Here is a 22,810-nt window from a genome sequence, read left to right as displayed (position 1 = left end):
TACATACATAGAAAGAGGCGAACATGACATAATATATCCAGCAGTCTGTTAAACTCGCAATTTGTCCGTGAGTTGCTCGGTTCGTCGCTGTTCAAGCGAATCCGGTGAAAGATACGACGGTATTTGTTTGCCCTGGCAGTTGGACCCTGTGAATATTTTTCCTCCTGGTCCTGGAAGAGAAAAAAGAAAAATCGAGAGAGGGAAGTAGAGGGAGAGAGAGATGGGAAGAGAGAGGGAGAGCTTTCCGCGTCCCTTCGTTCGTTTGCGGAAGCTCGCGTCCTCCGGAGTCGCAGCGTCGCGACGCGAGACTCGGTGGCGGTGGAAAGCGGAAGAAACCATGAAGCTGTAAGAAACGTTTCGCTTCATTCCGGAAAACGGGCGACATATTTTATCGCCGAACCCAGCGGCGGGTGGGTTCGTGGAAAAGGGGGGGGGAGGAAGTGACACGTGAGACTCGGGGCTTCGCAAATGGGGTTGTAGCCGTCTTGTAAGATCCCCCCGAACCTCGCCGAAACCCGGAAGACGGGCAATCGAATACCGCGAGAAAACAGAAGCGAAGGAAATGGAAACGGGATAAACAGGAACCACGAACTGTATTCCGAATTCAGCAGCCCCATTAAAATACAGCTACTTTCTAACAAGGCAGTCTGTTTGAGAATTTATGTCGATCGTTACACTTCAAATATTTGATTATAACGAGAGCTTTGATTAATCTCTTCAGTCGTGAAAACAGGAATTAACCATTGTTTCGAGATTTTTCTACAAGGATTATTAGTGGAATATTTTACAGGATATCGATAAAATTTTTCAGAAACATTTCTGATTTTCGGTACTGAATACGGTTTTTAATGTTCAAAACTTTAGACGAATCTGAATTGTAATTACTTGCGATCGGGAGACAAAAAAATTTATGCAGTCAAAATGTAAAATTTTGATCGAAGAAGGGTTGGAAATAAAATCGCAATATGACAGCTGATGGAATAAATTAAAGAATTATACTTTGACTCTTTGATGCATCGAAAGTTATTGAAATCGGGAAAATATTTCATTCTGCGCGACAGTTATTTTTTGCTCCAATTCTTGAGTGAGGATTTTTAATTTGAGAAATAATATTATACCTAACGTAACAGCTGAAACCCCAAGAGGCACATTTTTTTACTTACAATTGCATTAAGTTCCCAAGGAAGCTTATAAACTATCCAATATCCAGCAAACTCTGTATGCTGATTTGTCTTGATTATGTTCTACGATAATTGATCATTCGGAATTTTAAATATCTAATATATTACAGTTACATTCGCGTAATTACACTTGTAGTTACTATTTTTTCTTCTTCAAAATTGCGAACCACGATTGCAATTGGTATTTTTTTTTTTTTTCTTTCTTTGAATTACAAATGACAATGGTGAGTATAATTTTTTTTTCCGTACAATTAGAAAATTACAAAGTAATCAGTAACGCCTAGTAAAAAATTACGAAATTAATCAATATCGTTTTTTCACCCAGCTACAAATTACAATTTCAATTACAAGACCAATTTATATGCCAAAAACTATATGTTAACAACTGACACACGAATAAACCGTTCTAAATATTATCCTTCGTCAGTGTTTATTGATTATAATTTCAAGTTCCTTGCTTCCTATCATTTTTTCAAACTGTAGTTTTGTTTTTTCTGTTTTTTTTTTTTTCTTCTGGTTTTACTTCTTTCAAAATTCTCACCCCTTCCGCCACGTGCAAAGTACACCTTATATCAAATCTCCTCGGATATTCCATTCCGCTTCGCAAATTAGGATATACAAGGTGAGCACCGGCTGTTCGAATCGTTCGTGTCGCCGAGGTTTCGCATCTGGCATACTCTCCTCCCCGCTTACCGGCAAGTATGTATCTCAGGACCGTCCGGATCTTCAATGGGGTTTCAGCGTATCTACAAGGAATATTAAGCGGGATTCCCTAATCGTCTAGCTCTTAACGCTCCGCCCTCAGCCTCAGCAATGCTGCCAGCGTCATATTCCGTGAATTTGAATTCCAGACTTTGCTCCTGCGCAGGCAAGAAATGCCCTGTAATTAGGGGCTGGAAAGCAACTCTGCCGGAATGTTTAGCTTCTGTTTTTCTTCGTTCGCATTTTACGAAAATGCCTTTTGGCGATTTTTCGAAAACCACGGCTAGATTTACTTTGCAAGCGATATTTTGATGTAAAGAAAATGATAAAGAAAAATACATACGCGCGGATTTTCTGGAATTTCTACTATTTGCAATTATTTTCAGAGACTCGATTTTAGGGAAACAACAACAATTTTCACATCGAAATATGACGCTAAGAATAATACTGAGAATTGAATTCAGTTATATTGATGAAAAAAAAATAAAAAAAATAAATTGAAATAAGTTGGAAGTGGAAATGAAAACCAAATCTATGATGAAAATGTATGATTTCTGTTGTTATTCGTCCAGTTTGTTGGCTGATTATTTTATACGGGGATATAAGGTATTGAAACGTAATTCAGATACCTACTGACAGTTCTCAGCAAAATTTGACCTAATATTATATTCTGAAATCTTTGATATTTCCACTTTTTTTTTTTTTCACAACATTCACGAAGCTGAACAGAGGCGTCGGTACATTTTCCACAGTGAACTTCCTCAGGTTCTGTTTCAATGGGAAACATGGGTATTTTGAAAAAAGTTTCAGCTAGAAAACTCAAATTTCTTCAATTGAAAATCAGCGTGTAACATTTTCTTATAAATTCTATAGACTTGGAATAATATATTACCAGAAAAGTTATATCCAATTTGATTAGTACGACTAGTTTACTCAATTGTTTCTAAATTTCGATTGTTTTGCAGAAAAATTCTGACTTATATAATTTCAAATCAAAATTCGTCTCTCATTATGCTTGATTTTGCCACCCGTGTATTATTTGACATTGCTTTCCAGCTGCGATCGTACGAGATAGAACACGTATTTAGGCGTAATAAATGGGTGAAAATGTAGGATCGTCCCAGCGAGGAGTCAAAAATTCACATGATTTATGCGCAGCGAAAGTAAGTGAGGTTCTACTGATTAATAATACACCCCTGAGAGACAGCAAACAGCCTTTTACCTCGTCTCGTTGGGATATCCGCGATGCCTTGTCCTCGTATTTTCGTTCCTCGAAGAAACCCGACTCGTCGTTGAATTAATGACTGTGCCTGTAAATTTGAAATAAAAAATTTTATAAAAAGGGCCAAGAGCTTGGGTTTTTAAGAAACACGAATAAACGACAGAAGAAAGATGAATATTACAAAAAGGATTTTTCTAATTTTAAGGCAACAACTCGAAACTTGATAAAAATCACGGTATAAAAATTCTTCTCGAAATTTATCGTTTAATCAACGAAAAGAGAAGCAATTATCGGACCTGGATTTGCGTAGAATGTGAATAAGAGAGAGAAAAAAAAAATCGTATTTGCATATTCTGAAAAAGTCAGATGACGGTAGATTTAAAGTGAAAAAATGTCCAACGGGCATTGAATGAGGACGGTGTTTGAAGATCGTCAAGTATCAAGTCGGAAGAGACGTAGATCGAGTACGTTCTTCGAGCTAGTGAATTCTTCCCCTGAGAGAAAACGTTCAGAGGCTTCTTCGTCAATTTTTAAGCTCGATCAATCAACCAGTCCTCTCTCAATCTGTCTATCGATTCTCCAAATTCTACTGCAAATAGATGTCGCCTCCGAAGAGAGAAATAGGATTTTTCCTCAAGTGGACTTGGAGAGGAGAAGCACAAGAGAATAAAAAAGAAAAAAAGTAAATGGAAACACTGCTAAATTCTCATCGATTCAATCATTTTCACGATAAATCCACACCAATAATATTATGCTACATAAAGTTACTGCATCAGTTTTTTCGTTGAAAAAATCCCAGGAATTGACAAAATTCGAATCATAATTAAATTCTTAGAAAATATTCACAAACGAGTATATATTTCATCCGTTTTACTCTACGAGAAAATAATTTTAGACGATTTTCAAAGAAGTAAAATATAAACTAACTGAACAGAGAAAGAAAGAAAAGAGCAGATTTTAATAAAAATTGCAGAAAAAGAGGGATTCGTTAAGATTTCTGATAAAAAAAAGCACTCCAGTCAACGATATATTTTATTAAAAATGTAGCAGATTTTACGAAATACATTTTACCAAGAAAAACCTGACGTGCCACATTTTCCTACAATTTTAAGTAAAATCTGCTCTTTTATTTCACTCCATGAAATTAGCGTTTTTCACACGTTAAACATCGAACGGTTAGAAGAATATATTTGTGGAATAAAATAAAAAAATAAAACAACAATGATACGATGATAATATTAAAGTTTGAAAGGCAGGTAAAAATCTCACTTTTTTCGAATCTTCGTCATTTTGACTTCGAGAAAAAATTGTTTCCTAATTCAATTCCACTCAATATATCGCATATCAGCATAAGATAAAAACCAACAAATTCTAATCAACGAAATTTTGAGACAACGATGTTTTAACGATTGGACCATAAAGGTTCGGAGTCGGCATGCCATGCCAACACCCATAAGGCGAGGCTTTCGGTTCCGGCTAAGAAGAGCGTGCAAAAAACAAAACTAAACAACAACAATAATAATAATAATATACGACAGGTACAACTTAATAGCGCCGACTTATTCACAGGCCCAAAGGCATTACTTTTACGAGGCAATAAATAATTAGCTCAAGCCTAACACGCTGCTTTTAAATACGTATGGTATATATGTGTGTGTGTGTGTGTGTGTGTGTGTGTGTGTGTATATATATATATATATATGTATATACGTATTGTATAATACATAACAGGCGAAGCAATGCTCAGGTGAAGCAAAAGCCGCCCCTCGTCTCAACTACCGCCCGGAAATTAGGCGTGTTGCATTCATGAGTTTCCTCTTTAAGAGCAAGGCCGAATTTGCCGCCTTTAGATGCGAGGATTACGTCTAGATACTGTGGAAGAAAAAAAAAATGATTTTGAAATTGAGTGGGACGACGATAAATTTTGCACGTCGCACGCTCGATTTGAAAATTATAGGGTGTAACGTTGAAACTTAACGCTCCGTATCACCGAAAATCTTAGGAATTTGGTAATGAGGATCGAATTTTTTCATCTCCGAGTATTTTTCGATCGCAATTGTTTTTTGCTTTAATTTTTTACGCACGTTGAGAGATATTTTTTGATTCTGGTTAATGGGTGGAAATTGATTTATCTGCTTTCGTTTTTTTACCACAGGCGATGAATATCTACAGTAATTCAGGGTTGAAAATGAAAATAATTGTTTTATTGTGGATGGGACGAAGAAATTTAACCTGTGTTACTATTTGTTTCAATTATTAACTTACCGTTTGATCGGTTCGCTACTTTTTTGATCATTTCAATGACAAGATTCAAAAAAAAAAAAAAAAAACATTGAAAATTATGATATCGTGAGAATTGATGAACGGATTTCAATTAAAATTGGTATCGCGATATTTTTTTCGTCGGTAAATATCTGAAAATCGGTACTCGTCAGTTTGTTGTGGGGTTGATCACGAATCTGAAGTTTATGGTGAAATCTATGGTGGGTAAAAAATTCAAAAATATTCTAATTTTGGTAGAAATCGGTAGGCGGAAGTTTTTTTGGGTCACCGAAAACTAATCCAAGCTTTGCCTTTCAAAATTTGTAATCATGGATACACTATAATGGTTGAAAATAAAAAAAAATCGTTATATTTTCATTTAACGCGGTATCCGAGGGCTTTAAAATCGTTATTTACGAATCTGAATTTGTGCTTCGAAATTCGAATTGGATATAATTCTGTTTTTTTTTTTTTTTTCTTTACGAACTTGTAATCTGCAGTTTGAGAACGGGAAATTCGAGGGCTGGCTGATGGCCGGTCTTAAGCCGCTTGTTTTTAATTGCAACAACCTAATGACGGTGAAACGATAAATTGATGAATCAAAAAACACATCTAATGTTAAAATAACCAGAAAATGTGATATCGCATGCTAATTATAACCGCATTGAAAATAGTTACGTGTACCTGTTGCATATTCTTATAGTTTAAACAATACTAAAATCAACCATTGTAAGAACACCAATCTTACTATAAACATCGACCAACTTTGATGACGAGTGAAATCGTTCTTTGTGCACGGGATAAAAAATCTGATGGTGAAATTGGCTCGCAAAAAAATGCCTTGTTAACGTTGAAGGCAGAAGAAAAACGAAAAAAAAAAAAAAACAAACGTAATCAAGTATCGTCTTAGATTCTCGAAACAAAATTTTCTGCAATACTCAGAATGCTTCGATCACATCAGCTTCGTATTAAAAATTTTTTCAAAATACCGCAAGAAGACGATGCAAAGCGTGAGCCGTTGGCACAAAGAATTTGGATTCGGACAACGTGAGGAGTGAAATTTATTTGAAAGGTTGGATTCGGTTCGGTTCTGTCCGGGTTCTGGCGGGAATTCTCTTCCGGAGAAAACATTATCGGTGCTTGTAGACAGGAGGGCGTCGAGGCTGCCGGTATTGGCAGGACGAAATTGATTCCACAAGACGAACGGACATTCGAGGTCCTGCCGGCCAAGCAAGGAAGGAAGGAAGGAAGGAAGGAAAGAAGAAGGAGTGGAGTTGGAGCAGCGGTCGCTGTCTTCCGAATACAAGGAATTGATCACCGGCTTCTTTTATTTGACACCAGGAATCCTTTATGTCCTCCAACGGAATGGTTTCGCGGGTTGAAGGGACGGGATGAGAGGGGAGGGGGGGGGGGGGGGGTGACACGAACACCCCGTTTCACCCTCGTCTCGACCCAGCGAAACGATACACTTTTAATGCCGTGTGCTTTTTACCTTTATTACGTATTTTTATCGGACGGACGATCATGAATTTGTCCGGCAAATGATGGAAAAGATTGAATAAAAAAAAAAAAAAAAATTGGAACTCGATGTGAATTTGATTGTAAATACCATTGAAGCTGTTTCGATGGAAAAACAATTTATTTTTTTTTTTTTTTTGAATCTTAACGAATCTTCACGTTTTCGAACTCTGCGCTGAGTAAAACAAGTATAGTTGAAAAAAAAATTGTTTGAATGTTGTCGGGATTACGAAAAAATGGGAATCGTCAAAATCATCATTTTAATCAATCATTTCCGCAAATCAAAGATCACCGTCATTTTTCTCAGCTGCTTTTTTGTTTCTACTTAGTTTTGATTTTATACGGATAAACATTGATATTAAAATTCGCAGAGTGATTATTCTCGAACCTTGCACACTCGCGAAAAATCTTGCAAAGAATTTACCTACTTCTCAGAGTTTCCTTTCTGCCTATTTAGATTCTGGACTGCAGCAGATGGCGCGATAAAAACGTTGAAACCTCATCATATGCGGGGCATGAAAACTCGATACTTTCTACCGACTTTTGCCGAATTCAGAGAAGAGTGTACAGTTTTATGCCCAACCGTCTCTCCGAGGACCAAGGATCTGCACTTTCCGAAAAGTCGGTTAGCCATAAAAAATTTTACCGGATGCGTCTGAAATCGACAAAATCGAGATGCGTGCAATTTTACCAATGAGTCGGTTTAAAAATACTCAAACAAGTAGAACCCAAGCTTTTCATAGAGGAAATTATTAACTCGATTTATTAATAGAATCTTATATTTCAGGGATAATAATAACAATTAAAATAAAAAAAAAAAAACAAAAAAAAAATATGTACAATTTATATATTATGATAAAAACAAAAAATGTAATATACTTGTAATAAATTTATACAGACATTTAACACAATTCTTAAATCGTGTCTGTTCCTTTTTTCTTCGTCCTTTCCTTCTTTGTCACGGAGAAAAGCACACGGGTTAAAAAAAGACGCGTATATAACCTAAATCGGTGAAAAGCGAGAAGGATTTGAACGGCTTCCGAACGATAACCACAATTCAAATTTAATAGCTATCATATTTCCGGGGTGTTTGAACGAAGATGAGAAAATTTCTCCGAGGTGAAGTGACCGTCAAAACACTTCTCTTTGCCTCGTAAAAAGAGAGATAAAAGCGATAAGGGTAAAAGGAGAGATCAAAATAAGGAAGAAAAAGAAAACACGGTACGGATCTGTCTGTTAAAATTTCAACGCACGTAAATCTTAAAGAAAAGCACAAAGCGTGCTCTCACTGTCAATCATTCGAGGTTGAATTGCTGCCTTATTTACGATTTCAAGTCATCCGTCTAACATTTATTTTGGTGTTACAAAGAAACATGTTTTGCAAAGTTGATTGATTGAATTGCGTGAGTCTGTTTGATGAATTTTTTTTAAATTGTTCAATAGATGCAATGTTAATTTAAAACGGACAAACTTTGAGACACGATTCAAGTGTTGATATAGATTTTTCTGTAAATTGAACAACGCGTGGGTATATTTGAGAATTTTCTGAAAAAATCACAGAGACAGAGAGAGAGAGAGAGTTGTAAGAAAATTGATTATTATCTTGCGCGGGTTAAAATTTCTGGCCGGATACGCGGTTAGTAAAAAGCTCATTTCCGGAAGGGTTGAAGTATAAACCGAAACCAACGTCAATGACCGCGAATGCTGCAGCAGTCAAAGCTGGGTGGATAAAATATTGAACGAGGTTCGATTAACTTTTCAACTTGAATAAATATTTACCCGAGAGCTTGCAAGCTCGTCCGAAACCGGCGATGCAGTTCGTGTTAATTATTCAATCTTGCAGCAGGCTAGCCGGCATTGCAACCGGGGCACTCGATTTGTCCGGTTCTCTTGGATCCGTTGAAAGCTCAGCAGCAGGCTCAAAAGCTCGCGGCAGATGCCGCGAAGCACATCGTTTGATCGATCTCGTTTTTTTTATTTCACCTTTTACGGCTTATTTTACGTTGCAAAACAAAACAAACATAACAGTATAAGAACAGGGAAGAAAAACCTGATAAAAAAAAAAAAAAAACGAGGACAGTGGCGGGATGTAAAAAATTCTTTTCCCTCTTCTTTTTTCTTCCTCCTCTTCTTCTCCTTCTTATGACGCGCGCCGGGCTGTAAAATTCATCCTGCATCCGCAAATCCCGCGGGGAGTTTGCGCTGCTCCTCGGCAAGAGTCATGAACGATTCATCTCATTTCCCAACGTATTTCCGCAGCTTGGCTTCGCTCGGCCTCTGTAAAGTTTTTGATGAGCCAAGACGGCAAGACGCTCGTGGTTATGCATTTCCAGATATTCCGTTTCACCTGGCGATGTCATTCGCACGCAGGCAATTTATTGCGGTCAGAATAATAAACTTTCCTGTTTCGAAACATCCCGAGTTCTTCATTTTATCCCCGTTTATGACGCGTAATATGATTAAAAAAAAATTCTCTGCCTCAATTATATTATCAGTCTCATTTCGTACGATTTTGAAAGTTTTCCAAAAATGTTTGTAAAAAAATTATTATAGTCGTTATCTAAATCATTTGAACCGTCCTGAATTACCGATCATATTCCCATTTATAACAGAATTTGATTGGAAAACTTCTCTGCCTCATTTATCAGTCATTTTATACGCTTTTGAAAATTTTTCAAAAATGTTTTTAACGCGATCATTTCAGTTGTTATCAAAAAACATTTCAACCATCCTGAAACTCTGATTCTATTCCCAATTACAAGAACTAATCTGATTAAAGAAATTCTCTCATTTAATTTTCGGTCTCATTGCGTACAATTTTCGAAATATTATAAAAATTTTGGTACATAACGCAATCATTTTAGTTTCTAAGAAAAATATTCTATAAATATTCGAAATACAATAATTGCAGTAAAAGATAGCCGATTTAAACATATGCATAAATGGGTGTGAGACAAGTATTGCAAGTTTCTTGGAAATTGCGAGAAATTCTCGCGTCGTTCAGGAAGGAGCAGGTAAAACGTCGTCCTGTGACAGTTTAGTCCTTCTCTCTTCTTCTTATTTTTTTTTTTTATTTTTTATTTTTTTTCTCTTCATCGTTCTGTTTTTTCTTTCATCTTCTTCTTCTTTTTCTTCTTCTTTTTCTTTTTCTCCTTCAGCAACGTTACATATTAAATTGCCAGCTGGTGCGGCTATATATTCCCGTTGGAATTAACTTTTTTACGACAACTGTCACGTGGAAAGAAGGAGACGACGCGCGGCTTCCGCGGAGCTTCAGAAATTTGACGTGCCGAGATAACCGCAACGAATTATGAGAATCCCGGCCAAAGAAATTAAAATCTGCATTCAACAGTACGAAAATTTGTCGTCGTCTGGAATTCGGACAATTTCGCAATATAACTTCTTGAAAAAACAAACAAACAAATTAAAAAGAAAAAATAAAGACATTAAACCCGACACAAGTAAAATAATTTTCTTCGCTCGAGTCAAAATTCAAAGAGAAAATAAAAAAATTCACCGGGATCCGCACACGGTTTGAGTGAGAAAAAAAAAAACGTGTTTTATACTCGTTTGTGAGATGAGCGAGAATCTGCGTGGCTGCAACGGTTTATTACCTACAATTTTTTACCCCATAACGCATCGTGGTTCCGTTCGCGTGTGAAGTTGAATTTTTTTAGTTTTTTTTTTTTTTTTGGGAGAGGGGGATTTAGTTAACAACTGTAATTATCGACTCAGGGATTTATGGACTGTATTCTATAGTTAAAATAAACACTGAATCTCTGTTTTTCAGCCTTGAGCAACGCGCTGCGGGATTCTTTCTCTTATTTTTTACCCCTGCATGATTTTTTCGTATCCAGCCAAACCTTGAATTCACATTTTTCGTCTCGTTTTTTCACTTATTTTTCCCGATCAAACCGCTGATTCACTGTTTCGGAATTCGTCCAAAGTATATCGAACAGAAAATCTCAAGGTACCTTGGATGCTCGTTTCGTGATCATTCCATACATCGATATAAGGCATTCTGTGCCAAATCCACTCATTTTTTACACATCGAATCATATTTTTAACGTTGATATTTGTATGCGAAAGATTATTCACTTGTAAAATGAAAACAAGATCAATTCAGAGCTGCTTGAAATTGAAAAACTTGACCATTAACGATCGAATTGAAATAAATAACGAGTAGATTTTCATTCAGCCGGGATAAGATTTACTCACCAATTACACACGAAGAAATGTTACTTCTATACAAGCAGTATCCTCCGATATTTCAAGGAAACAATTTTTATATTACATAGTTTATCAAATGCGTAATCGGACGAGATATTTACTTGTCCGTTGTCAAACTAATTTCCTGACGTAATTAAACAATCGTTATCTGCACGGGACACCCGGTACATTGCGGCAAAACCCGGCGAAGTGAATATTAAATATAATAGAATCAATTTTCTATGGCAGGTGTTAAAATTATAAGGCATCGAGGATCGATACGGAGTGAGAGAGGGAAGCGGGTCTCTCTCTCAGCTGCCGCAACGGATAGTCGAAACTAGCGAGGTTCGATATAATTAGGGGCATTAACCGTTTTTCATAATTATTACCCAGATGCAGCGGCAACCGATAATCATACAGCCCCGATACGGGAACGTACCAAACACCGGGCACCGAAAACCCTCTTCGACTTCCATTTGTGCCTTACGAGCCGGTCTTTGAAACCCGAAATTTTCAAATTCAATTGCTGTAAAATTAGTTCCACTCGTTGTCAGTTTTGTTTTATGAAGCTACTGTAACCAATTAACTACCATATTAATCATTCCTGTTTCTATTCAAGCTCGCTTTTATTGCTACGAAAAACAAAAAGAAAATTAATATTCCGGTAAGACGAAAAATCCGAGTTGAATGATCTGCAAAAAATGTCGACAATTGTTACGAAACGCAGATAAATGAGTTAATTAAAAAAAAATTAGTTCCACATATTGTCAGTTTTGTTTTATGAAGCTACTGTAACCAATTAACGACGATATTAATCATTAACGTTATTTTCAGGCTCGCTGTTATTGTTATAAAAAAAAAAAAAGGAAATGAAAATTCAGATAAGATGAAAAATCCGAGTTTAATGATTTGGAAAAAATTATGATAATTATCACCAGATGCGGATGAATAAATGAATTTAAAAAAAAAAAAATCAACAACTTTCATTCAATATACACGTAATTATAACATTTAGATAACAAAATCTGAAATTTTCAAGAATCTATTCGTAGGATTTTATATGGGGTCCTTTGTTATTGTATACGTGGTAATTATATGTAGTATCGTAATATGCAGGGGTTGATGTTACCTGCTTGGTAAACGGTTGCATATCTGGCACTCTGCAATTATATTCGTGGGTATTAATTTACGTCTTAACGAGGATCGACGGAAAACAAGGCTGACGGGATAAATAAACGCGATACTCGTTGCACGAATACGATGTTATACAGACGCGTGTGTGTGCCTTTGGCGAGCCGGGATGCGATTAAATTAACGGAAATTCAGTTTACCAGACGCGTATTAAATGGAATTTCGATACGAACGTATTACAATGAATGGATTTGTACCAGATTCACGGGGCAAATAATCTGCGTATATATTCGAAAGCGTGCGTATATAACTGAACGCAAACGCCGTTTCTATGCTGTAAAATATTATACCGGTACAACCGCAATTATCTACACACCGATAGAAACCATTTTAGAATTATTCGAGAGCCTCTTTGAAATTTCAACAATTTCATTCTACTCAAACAAGACATTCAAACATTCATATCCTTTTCGAATTTCAACCAATCTAATCAAACAATACATCGCTAATGACTTTTCGTTATTCGATTCAAATTTATAACATAAATTGTACCATTCATTCGAGCAGGGGAAATAATTTAGCTTGCATAACTCGAGTCTTCTAAATAATTGAAACTTTTTTTTTTTTTTAAACAACTGGTGTTGATTCTCTTGAAAAAAGGTTCAATCATTTTTACTTATTCATTTATTTATTTATTTTTTTTCCCTTTTCAAACAACATTAATAATTCCAGTTTATTTCAAACTACATCAGTTGACTGATATTAGTCAACCATTCCAATTAAAAATTGTTACGACACTTTAAATAATTACCTGGATTAATTTCTATACTGATTTGTCTAACGCGTGCTGTATTTTGTCTGGTGAAAAGAAAAAAACAACCAACAAATAATATTCAATCAATTGCAAACTGAGCCGAACAATAAAAACGATTCGCAATCTTTATGCAGTAAAATTGAAATCGATGGTTCTTCAGTAGTTTTTGCTGGGCATTTTTTTTTTTTTCTTTTTTTGCAACGATTTTTTACTCCAGAAAATACGTCACTTGACTTTGGACGGTAAAAAAATTACGGAACTGAAGAGAGAATAATTGTTCGATTACTCTATCAATTAACGACAATCATCACGCAATCGTGATCGTTAATCTATCCTGTAATCCATGCAACTATGTGCGGTAATTGCTTATTGCCAATCAACATTGAACCGTTTCACTGCGCTTTGATGTTACGTTTTACACGGTTGAATACTTTCCTCTTTATACATTTTACCCAGGTTACATTGTTGATAATTATAGGGGATTGATCGCGCCTCATTTCAACAAGTCAAAGGTACGAGTGCAATTGGGAGAATTGATTTCTCTCTCTTTTTTTTTTTTTTTTATTCGATTAAAGGTCTTATTGAACATTAACTTTTCAAAGTTTTAATTCTATCACACGCGACAATCCAGTATTAAAAATCAAGAGTAACGCTATGTTGCAGATATCGGACTTTATTTTCACTGTGAAAATTTTTCCTTCCATTTTTGTAGACTAATTTTCAAAGTGAGTTTTTTTGTTATTGTTTTTTTTTTTTTTTTTTTTTACCACGACAAAAATAACCCACGATAAAAAATTGAAAGAAAATCATATCAAATTAAAAGAAATCGTATTAAATTTCACATGGTTAATTTTTGTACAGGTTATCGTTGTTTGGGTTATTTGCGACAGGTTATTTTTGTCTTGGGTTATTATTTCCCGTGAAAAAAATCTACCCGTCATGAATAACCGGCGGAAAAATAAACCGAAAAGAAAAAATTGTAAAAATAATTATATCCGATTGAAATAAATGTTATTAAATTTCAGGCGTTGTTTTTGGCTGGTTATTTTTGTTCAGGTCAATATTTCTGGGTTATTTGGTTCTACAAGTACCATAATACGAGAAGATCCTACGCTTCCACCAATTTATTCCGTCCATAGAAACGCGAAACGGTATCTAGTCGTGAGTTGGTTCATATTTATATCGTTGGCTGTTGGGTAGGTGGTAATATTTGCCAGTCAGGGTGTTTTGCACGGTGAGTAAATAGTGGCCGGGCATAATAACGCGATCGTCAGAAGTTATAACGAGCTTGCGACAACAGCGTTGCGGACAATATTTATTTAATTACAGAGCTCGATTTACCACCTCCGGCACCCCGGCAATAAACGGATGCAACGCCTACGCCGTAATATCGTGCTGAAATCCGGACGAAAGCCAACCGAACGCGATGCGGTTTGTAATCACCGGTGAAAATTTCGCTGAAAAATGCTCACTCGCCGCCCATAATTATTCGCATTACTCTCGGTATCTGCGATACGGATGCGGTCAGATTCGCCGGCGATAAACCGGAAAATATTTTTACCCATAGCTCTCGGTAATCCGGTAAAAAATTGGACTGCCGGTATCTCGCTTGTACGATCTGCAACGGAATGATAACAAAAAAAAAAAAAAAAGAGAGAGAGAAGGGAAAATATCAACGAATCGAAAATAGACGGGAGCAAAATATATTTGAGAGATTAAACCGAAGCTGATCGATATTAACCCTTTGAGTCACACGTTATTGCGCTGAGTCAAAATTCGTAACAAGATAGTATTCTGTGATTTTTAGGGATCACTGGATACGAATCGGATTTCAAAAATTCAAGACGGCGGATCCGATATGGTGGACGAAAATTGCAAATTCAATCGAATTTAGTGAAAAAAAAAAAAGAAAAAAAACTTGAAGCAGTGGTTTTTGGGATCGCTGATTATGAATCTGAAATCACGTTTGAAAAAATTTTAAATGGCGGATCTAATATGGCGGACGAAAACTTAAAATTTGATCGAAAATAGGTTTAAAAAATTCGATTCAGGGGTTTTTGAGGTCGCTGATTACGAATCGGAAATCAGAACTTTGAAATTGGTTGAATATAGTAGATGAAAATTGAAAATTTGATCGAATGTGGTGAGAAAAACTTTAACCGGGGGTTTCCGGGTTACCGATTGAATTCGACATACCGAATTTCAAAATCTGATTTCAATTTCGTAATCACAAACTCCAAAAACTCATGGACAGAGTTTTTTTCTCCGGATTCGTTAGATTTTGAAATTTTTGTCCGCCATACTGGATCCGCTATCTTGAATTTTTTAAATCCGATTTCAGATTTCTAATCAGCGTCCCAAAAACTTACAGCTTATGTAAAACATGTATAGATGCGGAGGGGTAAACTTATTCCTTCAATTTTCACGATTCGTTTCAGTCAATTTGTTTCTAACAATAACAATTCACAATATATCGCAATAATTACTGTCGAGTATTAAAAACCTTTTGGTATACAATCAAAAATAGCAAAAAAAAAAAAAAAAACTGCGAAGAAGTATGTTGAAAAATTCTCTAAATATACATACAATGGATATAAAATAGGTGGTAAGAATATTTACTTCTCCGACTCAAAGTTTACTTCACAGATTTAAATAATCCTTCTCTCAAAATGGGAATTTCGATCGAAAAACCTGGATTTTCGGTAGCTTTTAAGTATTCGGATTACATTTCCGACCATTTTTCAATCCGTGGAGCCAATCATTCGATCAATTTCGACCAATCACGAGTAGTTTTGTATTTCTGATTCGTTACTACAGGCAATTATCTTCCTCCAGTAACAAGCCGAAAAAAGTTTACCTTAAAAGCTTTGAATGAAAAGTTAAAATTTCGGTTAAAAAACAAAGCTGTAGAAAAATCTTTCAACCCTCTTAATAACGGATTAGAATCGACAATTTCGATACTCAGAAATAGCAGTTGTCACTTGCACAATTGCATTCGTCTCTGCGATTCTTACAGGGATTAAAAATAATCTCTAAAGTCTGTTACGAGCTTCTTTGAACGGTATCTCGATAATGAAGTTCGCAAGTATTTTACGACCGTCATAAACAGTCGTGCAAGTAAGAAAATGTCGTATAACTCGAACCTTCGTTTTGCGGAACTCGAAGGTCTTAATTACACATCAACCGAGAGTCTCAGCTGCAGCTTGAAAAGCTTGACGGGTATTATATGATATTCTTCGCCGTCTACGGTCGTTCAAAATTCACGCGAAAAGAAGATTGAAACACGCACGAGGATTCAGAGTCAGACAATTTTTCATGATTCGCTTCTGAACTGTTCTTCACGTGTTCTACTCTCATAACACGAGAGACGTTTGAAAAGTTCAGAAGAGAAAGAAAAAAAAAAAAAAAGCTCACGAATAAAATCGCCGAGAGAAAATACCAGGAATAATTTTTTAGTCGTTGCGGGAAGTTTTCAGACATCTTTTGCTGAAATCAAAATTTTAAACCTTAATTCTTGGTACTCTATTTTTCTAGCTGGAATTTCGTAAATTCTACTTTGGAAGAATTTTGTTTAAAAACAAAATTCCATTTCACACGTAATATTTCAGACAAATCGTATAATTTTGGTGATCAAGATGCCGAAGTTGCGTTATTTAAAAAATCGATGAAATTTCGCGCGTGTTGTTTAAGCGCTATTCACAGTTAAATAAACAAAAAAAAAATTTTCGAAGAGAAACGGAGGGAAAATCTGAAATTCTAATCTATCCGTGCTTTATGATTTTTTGAACAATCGTGGAAACGATTGGAGCTTTGAAAAGTATGTAAAGATGTCGAAAAAGAGGAGATTCCGCGAATTGAATTCGCTCAGCCTTATACGCATGATTTTGTTTAAATTTCATTAACGACCATGAATTTATTGTACATCTCAAGGTGTAAAACGGCGAGGAGACGATATCAGGCCTGCAGCTCTGTTTGCCTTACATTCCTGATTGAAGAACATAATATAAGTGAAGAGTGGATTTTGATGAAATGTAAACATAATCATACGGAAGATCAATTTTCAGTGAGGAAACTTCGGGACTGCAGGTTCGTCTCCTCGTCACCTTTACACCAATTTCAAAACTGTCCAACTTCTCTCACATTTTCCCTGCAACATCTACTTTCGAATAAACGCGTGCATATAATCGTCAGATTTTTAACCTCCGACGTGCAGTTTCCAGATTCAATTTTCTCGTCCAACAAGGTCGGCAAAATTCCGGATTCGACTTAAATCACGACGTTTACAAACAAATCATGCATTAATATACGTAAAATATATAAAATTTCGCAGTGTAGAAGGGCCGGTAAATTTTATTTTTTCTTCTAACGGAGGATAACTTTTCTGCGAAACTGACGAGTAAAAATTAAAACAAATCGCTGGAAAAGAAAAATAATATCTGCCCGCGAAATGAAAATTTACAACTTCGTCTAATGCTTGATAAAAAAAGCTTGAAATCTGCGAAATCCGAGCCAAAGGCACGTGTGTTATAATAAACGATACCGAGTAATTATTCTATGCAAAGGTTGTCGCGTCCCTTTCGCTGTTAAACTACGTGGAACCCAAATTGTCTCGAGTTTTTGGAAACGTTCTTTTGCAAAGCGAGTGGGCATTTAATTTCTATACCCTCAAAAAGAAAGATATTCATCATCTTGAATAACTAAATAAAAAAAAAATCAGACTCTGGGATATTTCTTACGAGACGAACGATTTCTTGGAGGTAAATTACGATCAAACGGATCGTCGGAAATTAATTACTCCTTCTTACGCACGGATGGTATTGTATAAAATCTTAAGGCTAAATTCGTAACGCAGAATTGAAAACAGATTAATTAAATCACGGCTCGTCTCTTTGTCCAAGTTCGAAGCGTGAAACGATCGAAGATTACAATGATCGATAGCTGGATTAAAATGAACAAAAAAATTTTCTTCGTCTTCCGGGACAAAAAGCGTAATTAATACGTTTTGACTATACGCAAATCGAAATTTGCGAGGTAAATTTGCCAAGAAAGGATATTTCTCGAGACCTTCGTGCCGAGTTTCTAAGTGAGCGACAGAGACGAGATGATTGCGGATAATTTGCGGCGGTTATACGGCTATCCACTTTCTATCGTAATTATCTCGACTCCCCTTTTACGCGTCGCGACGCCCGGCGACGTCTCGTTTAAACAGTAGAGCAACACTCAAAGCCCCTCTCGATCCTTTGTACAGTTGATTCGGCGAATTCTGTGTTTGCGTTTAAGGGTTCGCATTTTGAATGGAACGATTTCACGTCGGGCGAGTAATTTGGTCAGGTATTGATCGCGGCGGCGTTTTTTCGAAATCGATATAACAAAAATAATTTTGCCGTACAGAAATGTCTGTTTATTCACTGATGCATGATTCAATGTTTAAAACAGACGATCAATTATCATCAAAAAATTCCAACATCGAGGCCCTCGATCCTTTTATCAAGAATCATTCAGTTTTTTCATCGTACAAATCGTGCAATGATTTTATTTTCGGGCATGAATTTCAACGTCATTTCAAGTCGAGTCTTAAACATGTTCCAAAAAATATCGAAACATTTTTGTAGAGATGTTGGGATATATTTCTTTCAAATTCTGTAATTATATCTCTCGAAAGCACCTGTTTCGACAACTTTTCGTAATGTCGTCAAAGATCTAGAGAATGTGTAAAAATTTCCGTTTGAAAATGAAAAAAACTATCATCGAGTACAAGATCACAGCTTCGGATATAATCCCGATGTTTCAAAATGTCTTTAGAATTCTGATTTTGAAAAATTCTAAAAGCGCACAAACTTCGAATTTTTTGTAGCTTAAGTTAAACTAAGAAAATCAAATTTTGAAAATTTGAAACATCGAAATTCCGAATGATCGAAGATTTTAAATTCTGGGAGTTTCTGGCTCGGTGAAATTTCACCGCTTTGATCTTTCTTTGTTTTGGATTTTCGATATTTTTACGTTCGGGATCCTGTTCGTTCCGATTTTCAATTTTTCTGATTTTTTCCACCCACTCTTCGAGTAAACTACGCTGTTCAGGTATATTTTAATTTTCGTAATTTCACTCAATCTAAATTTTACTTTTTGAAATTTTTGCTCTGAAATTTCGGAACTTTGAACCGTCGAGTTTCCGTCCATACGAAGCTTTTGTCGTTCCTCACTTAAATTTTCGCCATCAAATAATTCGGAATCACTAGTTTTCGGAACTTGAATCCCGGTCAGATTTGAAAATTCCCCAGCCCTGAAAATAAATCCCCTGTAAATCCCCACCGTACCTTAAATAATGGACAAGTTATCAAGGTACCAGGTTTAAGGTTGTAATCTTCCCCTTTCCTCGCCGTCTGGCTCGATAAGTTAAACACACGATTCGCTCGTCAATCGGGGGTGGAATTTATTGGTCGGGATGACGTCAATCGTGGCTGGGCCACGAGATCGTAAATTAATTAGGGAATCCCCGAGGGTCGGGATACGCGTGTCGGGATGCCGGCGGTCTTCGTCGCCCCTTTTCCCAGGGGCCCGCAGGGCGCTTACTGGTTAGGAGATTATGACTCTCGGCAGTTAGCACATGGGAATAAAATGTTTCATTAGACCGTCGCGCGGCTTAGGAGTTTCCCCGAAGCTTAACTGAACCCCGTAAAGGGGTTAAAGAATCTCATAAGCTCGTTCACACCCGGGAGAATATTTTCCCAAATCGTTTCCTCGCGTCGTTTTCCTTCTTCCTCGTAGCATTTTAGGAACGCGCGATATACGAAATCGGTCAATTTTTCATACGCTTCATTTTTCTACATCATCGATCAATTTAACTCGTTTTAGTTCCGACAGTTTTAATCAATTTGCGGCAAAAATATAAAAGGGCAAGAATTTTCCTAGATTGAGTATTTAATTTCAATTAATTATCTGAAAACGGACCATCTTTTTTTTACATTCGCATCCTTTATCAAACTACTTTGTGTTGCTTTGTATACATATTTTTCAATTACATGTATATATCGGTTAAAAATTTGTTTCATAAACAAAAAAATAAAATAAATAAATTTAAAAAAATCATACCAACAAGTAATTTATATTTCATTTTTAATTCTGAATTATTAAGAAAATTCTGGCAGACATCAATTTCCATGACTATTGATAAGAAATCGAATGAATTAAAATTTACTTGGTGAAGTTAGAAGACTGTGTTGCTTTAGGTGAAGAAAAATTTACTTGAAGCTGGAAAAATGAATCAAAACTGTTTGGACGGTAAAATATATTGAATACAGCTCAAAGATAAGAAACAGAAATAATAATAATACAAACAGTCTTCTGCCGCAATTTTGTCAAAGTTTCGTAACTAGGTGTTTGATCCTAATGATGGATACTGATTTTAGAGTCAGTAGGAAGAATAATTCGAGGGTTATTCGTTCGATGAGAAAGAAGTAAATATAAAAAAAGTTTCAGCAATCTCGTTGAAAGTGTTCTTGATTAAAAAAAAAAAAAACGGGGCTATTTTTGACACTCAAGGCAAAATTCCAACAAAGAAGAAATTGAGAGTACGAATTAACCCCCGAGTTAAGGATTTGAGGTTTTTTTTTTTTTTTTTCCTCGCAAAAGTGTTGACACGAAGAAAAAAATATTTTCATAATACGAGTAATTGTTTTAAACGAACCAATTTACTCAGTTCATAGTCTGTATAAACAATGCGTACTCAATGAATTTATTGAAAGCATTGAAAAAATATTTGAAAATTATTTTAATTTCCGATTAACATATTTTTCAATATATATCTAACTTATATTTATGTCAAAAAAATATTTTCACAGTATCGTTGATTGTTTCAAACGAACAAATTCACTCAATTCGTTGTCTGTATAAACAACGAGTACTCAATGAGAACTCGTTGAAGGAATTAAAAAAAAACGAAAACGTTCGAGAATTATTTAAATTTCCGATTAACATATTTTTAAAAATATCATACTGCCCACAGTGTCATTTTCAAAATCATAAATTCATCCTCCCGGTTGCTATAAATTTAATTTCTGTCTTCAGCCAAGAGGCTGATTTTAATCTCGAATTTTCAAAGCTCCTCTCACACCGCCCACCCGAGCGATCTTTCACTGTGGTTAAATGTGTCAGAGACTGCATGTAATTATTCTAATGCAATACGGAGTGCACGGAGGTCTTGGTCTCCGGACCCAGGAGCAGCACTCACATTTGAATACGTTTGCGATAGCAATTTTTTTCTTTCTTCTTTTTTTTTTGTCTACTTTTATTTTCCCTTATTTTTCGTTTTTGGTGTGTCCCTTTTTTCCTCACTCCTCTCTTTTTTCTTTTTTCCTCTTTTATCTCTCCCGGGCTTCACCGCCCGTTAAACGGAAGTGGCAAACGAGCCACTTCACGTCGCCGAGAGCTGCGGATGCTTGAAAAACGCTCGTTTCCATTTCCCCCGAAGTATTCATTCCGTTAATTGTATTAACTACCGCGCACCGCGTGTGGCTGCAAAGCGTTCAAACTTGTTGAAATTTTGAAAAAACGTTCGATTTTTTTACATTCTCCTGTTTTTTTTTTTGTTTTTTTTTTTTTATAAACTTTTTATTCCGAATTTTTCACCAACCCTGGGATTCCCGTATTTGAGTAGATTGAAAAGCGAGTGATAAAATGATTAATTCTTGGAAATGAACGGGTTTTATGTACACTCGATTCTTCGGATGAAGGGTCTTAAACATTTCGTCACGTAGATTTTCTAAAAAAAAAAAAAAAATTTCGAGAACTCTGAAAAAAATCAAGACGAAATTTATTCTGCAATATCGAGAATTGGGAATAAAAATTTGACGAAACGATATCTTGTTCAGGGAATGAAAAAAATAATTAGTCAATCGAATTAAACTCCTCAAGAACTTTAGTTTCAGTTTAATATATCACCGATTCAAATTATTAATAATGACAGAGAGTCAAAGATAAATTTATTATTATTATTTAACAATAAAGCGATACTTGTATTTATAAACTGCAGATTTTTCGTCACCTATTCGAACAATGAAATAACCACGAATCAGTATTGATTCCACCAGTCAAATCGTTATTTTCTCTCATTTTCTTTTCTTCTGCGTTCTTATAACGCAAAATTTCATTCTTCTAACAATCTTCGACAATCCTAACTTATTTCCAAAGAACCAGTCGCTCCGTTGAATAATTTTTTTGATACATACAACCTAAATTCAATCGATGAAACCGTTTGAATTATTTGCAAATGTGTGCAAATGTTACAAAACGATTCCACGACGGCTCCGTGAATTGAAATTCGAATAACACTTCTGATTTTCTTCAGTTTAACGACAGCGGATGCGCGAAACATTTATTGGTGGTTGGAAATTTTATAAGCAATGGAAATTTATTCTATCAGGAAACTTCCCATGTTTTATGCCACCTCGCAATTTTTTATTTCTTTTTTTCTTTCTATTTGTTCTTCCACTTTCTTGGTGTTTTTTGTTTTTGTCTTTTTTTTTTTTCTTCTTTTATCGCTCTTCTTTTATCGCAGGACAATTTATATCCGCACCCATACAATGTCGGAACGGGGCAAAAACACACACGCAATACAATATCGGTCATAACCAGTTTCCCGGGTTACTGCATGCAGGAGTGATGATTTTTAGGGCTGCCGGGTCTGTATGATGTGTACTACTGTAATAAATTGCGAGCAAGTCGTATAAAAGTGGAAAATTTTTGCCTCGTTATTTTCCACGGATTCTTCAACGA

General features: G+C 35.8%; 1 protein-coding gene across 5 annotated transcripts in view; it reads right to left on the bottom strand.

Annotated features, from left to right (window-relative positions):
* LOC124295409 overlaps window positions 1-22,810 on the bottom strand; it is an 87,727-nt gene that overhangs the window by 8,297 nt on the left and 56,620 nt on the right. For 2 of the 5 annotated variants that reach the window (XR_006905365.1, XR_006905367.1), the window contains 2 exons: window positions 3,106-3,193; window positions 1,679-2,041 (listed from right to left, as the gene is read on the bottom strand). Coding sequence is in view for 1 of the 5 variants with exons in the window: in XM_046745338.1 (XP_046601294.1) it covers window positions 8-170; window positions 1,723-1,927; window positions 3,106-3,193 (456 nt within the window). In the remaining 4 variants the exon portion in view is untranslated. Of the gene's footprint in view, window positions 1-7; window positions 171-1,678; window positions 2,042-3,105; window positions 3,194-22,810 lie in introns of those variants that run through there. The other 3 variants (XM_046745338.1, XR_006905366.1, XR_006905368.1) reach the window with 3 other exon arrangements.

Source organism: Neodiprion lecontei, chromosome 7 (genome assembly GCF_021901455.1).
Source record: "Neodiprion lecontei isolate iyNeoLeco1 chromosome 7, iyNeoLeco1.1, whole genome shotgun sequence".
NCBI lineage: Eukaryota > Metazoa > Arthropoda > Insecta > Hymenoptera > Diprionidae > Neodiprion > Neodiprion lecontei.
This window is presented reverse-complemented; position numbering and strand designations above follow the sequence as displayed.